The sequence below is a fragment of the Corvus brachyrhynchos genome, unplaced genomic scaffold (assembly GCF_000691975.1).
Source record: "Corvus brachyrhynchos isolate BGI_N302 unplaced genomic scaffold, ASM69197v1 scaffold523, whole genome shotgun sequence".
Classification (NCBI taxonomy): domain Eukaryota; kingdom Metazoa; phylum Chordata; class Aves; order Passeriformes; family Corvidae; genus Corvus; species Corvus brachyrhynchos.
The window spans coordinates 156815-166415 of NW_008237265.1; the positions used below are offsets into that span (position 1 = coordinate 156815).

The following is a 9601-nucleotide window of genomic DNA, read 5'->3' on the forward strand; positions in this document are numbered from 1 at the left end:
GGGCTTGGAGCAACCTGGGATAGTGGAAGGTGTCCCCGGCCATGGCAGGGGGTTGGAACTGGATGATCATTAAGGCTCCTTAATGATCCTAAACTCAGGCCACTCTATGATTCCCTTCTCCCAGATTTCCACAAACTGCATTCTTCTATGGTTAGATAGAAATAATGAAAAATATCCTTAAGCTTTAAAGCTTTGGATGCAGTATGGATAAGGTGCAAGTTATTGTATACTGCAAAGCTCACCTACTGAATAGGTCTGGTTTTACTGTATAAGTAAATTTCTTCTCTGAGACTTGGAGTTTTGAATGTAACCCCAGCTCCCAATTTGGTCTTGCATGTCTGTGGTGTAGTCTGTAATTTTGCTTGCAGGGTAGAGAGGAAGATCAAAGGACTAAAACTGTCAGAGTTAAGAAAAAAATACCTACAGATCTCTGTGACAATCACAATATTCAAGAGCTGAAATTAAATAACACATGATCTAATGGGAAAGATACATCACAGTTGCCAGTGAAATCTTACTGACTCCAACCATAAGCTTCTCCAAAAAGTGCTTTTACATAGTGTTGCAAGTCAGAATACAAATCTCTTTATTAGGAGAAGGTTGATAGACACATTGTAAGGCTCTGGCTTTGAAGGGGAACGCTTGGATGTCTTTAGTAAAAAAGGAATATTGTTTCATGTACAGGCCTAGAACAAAACCAAGAAGTTCACTTAGGAATCTGCTCATACCAAATTTCCACAATGAAACATATATTGTGAGACAGCACTAGGCAATCAATTTCCTTTTACTGTACCTCTACATTCAAAAAAACCCCATGGGGACATCTGTGACATTTTTGGTGCAGTTACAGAGACAAAAATTTCACCAGTTTAGGAACAGAAAATCAGTAGGTGACTCGTTAACATTAAAGGATTTTCTTGTCTGCCAGAAAAAATGGAAACTGATCAATCAATTAAGTATCAAATAGAAGACTGGATTTTAATGCATTTGCAGGGTAAGATTATCATCTAGTAAAACCAGCACTGTTTATTTCTTCAGTGGACATTTGTCTATACAAAAGACAAAACCTTTGGGTTTCATTACAAGAATGAAGCATAGAAAAAAATTTAAATAAAAACCTTACCTTTCTGCAATACATATTTCATACTGCCAAATACATATGCAACCATTCCTTATTGCTATAAGAAAGCAATTTATGAAAAGTGCTGATGAAAAAAAATCAGCTAAACAAAAAACCCCAAAACACCTCTGTATAAAAAGAACCACACCAAAAAAAGGCCGATAAACTCACCGTAAGAGAGATCATTCTTAGTTTATTTACATACCTAAGCATAACACTTATTTCCCCTTATTTCATTCAGAAATCTTCTATAACTAAGGCCCCAAATCTACAATCAATAAAGTATAGGCACAGAAATTCCACTCCATCTGCATTTATCAAGTCTAGGAAGACCTACGAGTGATCCAAAGTCCAACAATGTCAGTGGGGAGTTTTCTACTTCCTTCAATACATTTAGAAAGGGCATGTGAGGTCAGCAAGCTGCACTCCTTATTCTGTCAGAAATTCCACTGAGGCAGTGCAGTATCAGTCCCCACATAATTACATACATCTTCTTCCTGAAACTGAAGTCAGTCACATTAATCGTAATTTCATGAGAAAATGACTTTTGGAATTGAACGAGCTCTGTAAAACAGAAAGAAAATACATACTATACATTGGTCATGGCAATGTTTTGCACTACCTTAAACAGATGCACTGTTTAGTTTTTAAATTTTTCTGTTCCTAGAGCTGGATTTGTTTATAAATGACTTAAGAAATGCTTGACAACACTCTTATGTTTCAGGACTGATTCTTCGGTTATACATCAAAAGCCGTGAGAAATAATAAGCTACTCAGGCACACCTGAGGCAATGGACTTGGGCAGATACTTTGGAAATAGAGATGGATTTGTACCTATAATCAACTGTTTGTCTCCATTTTTTAAAATATCAGAAATTACAGTGAATCACATTAACACGACGCCAAATTTAAAACAGACGTAACAGGGAAATGTTTTCATCACTGCTGCAGTTATCTAGAACTTCAACCATGGGCTACCAGAAAATATAATGAAAGCAAAATCCTAAATAAAACAAATCCTAAACAAAACAAACTTTTTTCCCCCCAAGGATCTTTTCCCTCTCATATTTGCTATCTGATAACAGTAGTAAAATAAATAAATAAATAAAAGAACATCATCCACAAACATTTCTATCAAGCATTTCAGATCAATCTTGACTTGACGATACAATCCGAAAAGACTGGAATATATTCATCATTTGCTGGATGGAGATTTGCAGCTTCGCAAATCACACTGTATCAGCAGCACTGAGAATGTCAGTCTCTGTTTTCCTCTGGGGTTGGCTCTTCCTTTAATAAAACATTTAACTGTTTCTGTGCACATGAAAGGAAAAGTTCCAAACTATGCAGATTTCTCTGACGGACAACATCATCAAGCTGTTGAAATAAAAGAAAAAAAAAGATCAATCAACTTTAAGAAAACCTGAAAACAAATGCCAGGGTTTGTCAGCAAAAATCCAACCATATTCAACAACAAAAATTCAACAACTAAAGAACTGTGTGGTTTCAATGTGTGCAATTTAATGACAACTTTTTAATGGAGTATTTGTGTTCTCAAAAATAAAATGTACAGAAGGCTAAAAGTAACTTTAAAGCTGTCAAATTCTACACAAGCTATTTGAAAATGCTAAACTGCCTTGCTGCCATGCTAGGTAAATCCCCATAGAAATTACAGCTGCTGCTTTTACAAAAAATACTGCTTCAGGTTTAAAGCGATGCACATGAATACACATTCAACTGAATGTGACAGCATATTCAAAAATTCAAAGCCTACTGTTAAGTTAAATGGCAGCATGTTTAAGTAGTTCCCAGAAGAAAAGTCATCATTTTTCTATTTACTTCGCTTGTTCCTGCATTTTATCCCCTACTGCCAAACAATGTGAACTATATGTATCTATAAAATATATACTTGCAGTATAGATAATCTTCCCCACCAAAAAAGAATACCATAGCAAGATCTGGTAGGTCATATCATATAAATGACAAAAAAGTGGTTTACTGAAAGGCATTTGAACTTTTTAAGCATTAATTAATAAATAAAATTCACTGCAAAATTCCTTCCATTTGAATGTTCAAGTTCAAATGTCAAACAAATACTATCACAACTGAGAGATGTTTTCAATCTGACTATCCTTTAATCAGCCCAAATTCAACTGAATACCCATATAATGATGACATAGGGTGAGACTGAAAGGTAGTGGTACAAGGCTAATATGACATAAAAGTTATGCTACTCAAGGGAAAGGAAGTAATGGAATTTTGAAATCCAGCACTTCTGTCAGACTGTTGTGCACAAGTTCATATGCAATGGCAAATGGAAGGTTTTTCAAAAAATATGTCCTGACTCATATATCTTGGACTCACAGCTTTAATTACAGCTTTCAACAAAAACTGATCTGTTTTATCAATCAGCAGTCCAGTTAGTTGCTCTAGCAGTCACTTGAATGCCCATTTTGTTTTATAACACAGACTATTTTTAAAGTATCAACACAGAATGCAAGGCAAAGCTAGTGACAGCTTCCCACTTCACTTTGAAAATGCACTCAGGATAAAGTTGCAGCTCTGTTATTTCATACACAAAGGGAAACATTTTTATGTCCCTGTGCTTTGCTGCTCCATAAGTTCCTCTAATTTACGCAAAACCAGGTAGTTAGAATATTTTGGCAATTTGTTTCAACAGAGTTGAATGTGTCAGATCTAGTCACCAGCAGAACACATACATATTTTCTAAACACCACACAATCATAAAACTCTCCTTCAGTAATAGAAGCATGGAATCACAGGATGATTTGTGTTGGAAGGGTCCTTAAAGATCAGCCAGTTCCAACCCCCTGCCATGGGCAGGGACACCTTCCACTTGACCAGCTGCTCAGACCCCCATCCGACCTGGTTTGCTTGTGCCTCTACTGCAAATTTTCAGCTGTTGAAACTTTTGCATCTCTCCACAAAAGCAGGCATTAGAGCTCCATACACAGCCTGATGAGAACCCAGCCCACTGATTTACAACAGATTTTGAAGCAGATCTAGTTCAAATAAATGTCAGAAAAGTCTGTTCTTGATACATTAAAGTAACAGCTGCTGTTACTTTAGTGTTCTTCTATTTACGAAAATGGAAGAAACAGCAGACTAATCTCTAAAGAAGCTGTATCTAGAAGAGTCTGGAGCAAATGAACAAAAAAAACCCCACTTTGTTGTGCTGGTGCAATTTCTCTGATTTGAAAAGTATCTTGCCTTCTTTCTATCTTCTCTACCAAAGCATTTTGCTTGGGGGAGCTTGCATATTTTTTTTTGTGCTTGTGATCCATATTTCTTTGGGGTCTGAATGGACAAATATAGCACAGTCCACACAATATAATTTGTTGCATCTTAAAAAACAACATGAGAAACCTCTTTCTCCAATTAATAGAATTATAATTCTCACATTATGTCATCAGATTCTGTTGCTTCTGGTAGGTTTATCAGTTGGAGAAGCGTAGCACGAAACTGAATTTTAGTGGTTTCATTTTATTGCATATTATATCATTATACTCCTAGATAGTTCTTTATTGAGCTTTGACCAAGAGCTTTGGCTAAACACTCCCTTTTCTTTTCTTGCAGCCTTCCCTTGCAAATTTTGCTTTAAAGAGATCAGAGTAGCTCGCCAGATGTGTGTTCTGCTATGCTGCTGTTAACTTTCTTTACCAAGGCTGCAATCTCAAATTGTATAGGATTAAATTCATTTCACCAAGTACTAAAGCAAATGTTTAATGTGTGTAGTGATTGGCTGCAGCATGAAAAAACCAGAATTTCTTCAGGCTTGAGCAAGATTTTAGAAGTCTCAAATGAATTAAGTACACATTTGAGGAACCTTTGTTGTACTCAAGTGGTTAGTTGGTAATCTCCATTTGTGCATAAGAAAAGTTTATTGCTCGTTAAAAGTTTATGTAAATTCAATAACATAAAACTTGAGAATTCAGTTCCCCCTTCTTCACTCAGTTTATGAATAAGCATTGCCTTGAGCAGGACATTCTAAAAATCTTCCATGCTAGTCAAAGATAAAATAACCCAAAAAAACTTAGGATCTTCACATAACACGAGAAGCAACAAATGATGCTGGCTTTGAAAATGGTACTTTTGAATTTATTCAGAAAGAGGACATGCTCCTTAATGGGAAAATTGGCTTGGCTGGGAAATAGAAACAAATCCAATGAATCTTTCTTATATAACATATTATTTAATGAACAGTTACCAATGGACACAGCTTTTCTGAAGAGCGCCTCTGCATTGCTGTGCTCCTGCTTGGATAATATACCACAAAATGGGAAAATATAAAAGATATTTTAAATCTCGCTTTTCCAAACAGTCTCCTCTCTGTACTTTTAGGTCCTGTTCACTTCATGGAATGATCTCATTATTTAAACAAACATAAATGGACATCTGGCAAACTCAAACTGAATGTGACTCATATGCAAATGTAGTCAGTATGAATAACATATTTAGGACGGGGGCATTCACACAACCAAACCAAACTAACTGCTCTAATTCTATAGATGCTGAAAAATGGATCATGTTGGTTCAGATCTGCCAAGAAAGGGCATTTTCCTACATCATACTGTCACTGTTGTCATTGTTAGTCAATGTTTCTCTTTCGCTCTATGAAATCTAACAGTTCAAAGTTCCCAAATTCTTTAGACTGTGTCCAGTTGGTGGAGCTGTAATTAGCTCAAAGTTTTAATGCTCCTCAACTTCATTATTTTAGGTTACTCAACAGTATCTTTTAACTCTGTACAGATTTTTTTTTTTCCCCTCAAGAACCAGAGGTTGCCTCTCTAGGCACTTGTATGGATCCTGCTGAGAAACTGGATGTATGAGACTTGGAAAAACACTTCTTGAATTCCAGTCCTTAAATTCCCACTGTCCTTCAGACGTTTCATTTACCAAAAATGAGCAGTCTTGCAGGACCGTCCAACACATTCAGTGCTGTTTGTTCCCCTCTCAGCTAAGTGCATTTCCACCCTCCTTCTGGCCAAAGATGCCTGAATGAGACACCCTGTGGGGTCTCACCTTGTATCCAAAGGCCACCCAGGATGATGTGCCTTGGAGCCATGCAAGGCACGACCTAAAGGCACAGGCCCCAGCAGAACTCCTGAGTGGATGCAAGAATGGGACTTGGGAAATGAAAAAAAAAAAGGCACTGTATTACCACCAGGAGAATGCTTCCACCCCAGGCTGCCATATTTTGCTTTAAGTCAGCCCATCTTCCCCTGCATCACTTCATCCACCCATAGGTCAAACCAAAACAAAGTTAACAACTATTCTTAGCTCCACATTCTCCTAGATTTATCTTATCTTTCAAATTTTCAGTGAAATGGGAGCAAAGTCTACATGAATGATGTCTAAAGTAGAAACTAGTTTCTTAGACAAATAATGGAGCATGCACATCCTCCATATCTTCCCCTTGCAATATCCACCTGCAAACAGGTTTGTTTTCATGGCATTCATGCTTACCTTCCTCTATTAAATATTCACCAACCTGTTTAAATACTTCAAATTACTGGAGGAGAAACCCAATCAGAACTTTATAAATAACTGCTGTATGTCAGAATTATACTCTCCATTTCTAGTAACTAATAAAATAGCACATGGAAAATAAAATATAATTTTAGGTTAAGCACTGAAGGATATGAGATGAAATCCTGATCTCACCATAGTAAAGGTATATTTTGTTATAAATCCCACTGTGGCCTGAAGTTCACCCAGAAAAGTGAAGAAAACAAAATTAATGTTACATATGGCTCTTCAATTTTCCCATCTGTATAAATATAAAAATGTTAAAAAGTGTATCTTTCAAAATTATTTCTCAGATAAATGTTCCCAATACCAAATGTATTTGCAGCTGTAGAAATAGTAGCTACATTTATTCAAATACATATTGAAAAATTTACCTGTACTTCAAATGATAATCAGAGGATTAATGTATTCAATAGCAGTTCAGCTCACTACTCTGGCTCTGTAATACTAACTGGAGTAAAAACTGCCATCTTCTTTTTATCATGAAATTCAACACATGCAATGACCAGAGATTAAAAAAGAGCAAAGATGTTCAAGGAAGAAAGCTTTTAACTGTACTTTTATTACTGGTGTTTTTATAGTTGATCACACATAAAACAAACAAACAAAAATAACGCCATTATATTGTAACAAAGCAGAGAAGTTTCCCTAAGATCATAAAATCAGCAATAAGTTTTTGAGTCTTGTTATTTTTCCAGGAGAAATGCAAAGAACTTCATCAAGAAAATATTCCAGCAGTGGTATTTGCATTTATATTCATCCATACAGGGGGAAGGGCCAGTGGGGGAAGACTTAAAATCCTTAAAAGTATCCTTGTTACTCAAAGAAAATCATGTTCATGCAAAGACAGGAAATTTCAAATGCAAAATGAATGTTTTGGGGAATTGAAAACACAGAGATGGATGTGTGAAGAGAATGGGTTCTGAAGGTGGAGTTAAGCAGCTGATATTAAGGCTTTCCATTTATTTAGTGTTTACAAGTAAACTGCTGGTTGGCTGTTGAATAGGATTCATCACCAAGGCATTTCTTTGAAGTTAAATATTGATTAGCTACAGGTAATTATTTATGGACATCAGCCTGGCATAATTTCATGTTTTTCAAAGGACTCATAGTATAAGAACTTTTATATATTTCCTGTCCCCTCTCTGAGGAATGTTCAGTAGAAAGGGGACATTTTGACACTGGAGGTAAAAGCAATTGAGGCTTTGTAATAATTGCTAAAGTGGTTTATCCTAGTTTATTTAGTCTTAATTTCTCTATGTATTTTTATTACTGATAAATATACTAAAGCTTCATCTATTTGCTGTTTCCAAACTGTAACTCATTTAAATTTGCTATTTTACTGTATGGTTTTGTATTATATAAATTTACTAACTAAAAAACTTTTATATAAAAGAAAGTAAATACAAGTTGAAGAATTATGACAGACATACTTCAGATTATATTTTTTTAATAATTTTGTTAAACATCCTTTTTGAAGAAAAAAAGACTAAACTAAAAATTCCCATTTTTACTTTAAAAGACTCTGGAATGATTTTTCATTTTGTTCTACAGTTCAAACTTAGCACTGTTTGATCAACACTTAGATGGATGTGTCCATGGAGAGCAGAACACCAGTCAAAAGTGCTGATGATGACAGATTGCTTTTCTAAATACTTCTGTACTTAATTATTAAGAAGTAGAGGAACAAATTTAAATCCCTTTGAAATCAGTGGAATTGGGAATATACATTACTTAAGTATAAGGAAGAAATTATAGTAATGCTTGATTTGTTCATCTATATAAATAATTTGCTAAAAAAATGCTGTCAGTGGCACTCCTTCCTCTGTGCAGGGACTTGCTTGACAATGCAATAAAAGTATATTGGGTTGCTCCTGGAGCAGTTAATCCAGATGTAACACAGCTTCTTGCTTAGAGTCAACCATTGATGTTCCAACTGAATTTGCCTTTAGGTATTTCTGTTTAGCCTAATTACATGTACATCTTTAACAATAGGTGATTATTTTAAAATCCTTTTGGCATCACTCTGAGTAATAAATTACAGTTATGGCCTTTCTGAACAATGGTCCGAACTTCATTTCTAGGTGAATAAATGGTTCCATTTTAAATCCATTTAAATGTCTCTAAACATTTTTAGAGACGAAGTATTTTTGAAAAATAATGGCTTTTCATGTATGATTAAAACCTTAACTTTTGCAGGCTCCTCCTGCCCCGACTGATGGTGCAAAGCACTATTGTAACTTAGTGCTACGATTCCACTCTACTGGATATTGGCCTACAAACCCAGTCCAACAGACCCTTGCAGGGTATTAAACACTCATCAGTGTCTTCTCAGTGCTTGATTGGTAGATGCCCCTCTTTGAGGAAAATTCAAAGACAAGGGGTTTGCTCTGTACAATTTTTATGATATATAGACAGGTTTTCTTTGGGTTTTTTTCCCCCACAACTAACCCACCCCAGTGAATGAGCCTGACGCAATCCTGAAATTTTCTGTAGCTCAGCTACATGATAATATTTTCTAGTAAAACTATGGGTCCAGAACTCTTTCCTGGTGCACTATCATGAACTTCTCCCCACAGATTCAACAGAAGGCTTTAAAAAAACTCCCTAGCATATTAAATAGACCATATAGAAAAATTATTACCTTGAGGAACCTGCAAATCTGAGAGTTGGATGAGGAAACAATGAACTACTTCCTCTCATTTCTATAATGGATGAGAAGGAAAACAGATCCATATGGTACATATGTGCAGCAGAGTTTATTTTAGATTTAATCCCAGGACAGGACATTTTTGTCTGTCCACCTGTGAATTTCTACTATTGATAACACTTACTAAGTATATAAAAACAAGGTTCTTCATGGCTGTAATTTATACAGTATCTGCTACACATTAGAAAGTCATCAGTGTTCAACACAACCTCTAGGAAAGA

The 9601-nt window shown here is 35.6% G+C and overlaps 1 protein-coding gene across 3 annotated transcripts in view; it reads right to left on the reverse strand.

Annotated features, from left to right (window-relative positions):
* Positions 1-1284: 1284 nt before the first annotated feature.
* CCDC91 (coiled-coil domain containing 91) overlaps positions 1285-9601 on the reverse strand; it is a 117290-nt gene continuing 108973 nt past the window's right edge. For all 3 annotated transcript variants that reach the window (XM_017730536.1, XM_008630810.2, XM_017730537.1), the window contains one exon: positions 1285-2497. In XM_017730536.1, the coding sequence (XP_017586025.1) occupies positions 2378-2497 (120 nt within the window). In that variant the 3' untranslated portion in view covers positions 1285-2377. The remainder of the gene's footprint in view (positions 2498-9601) is intronic.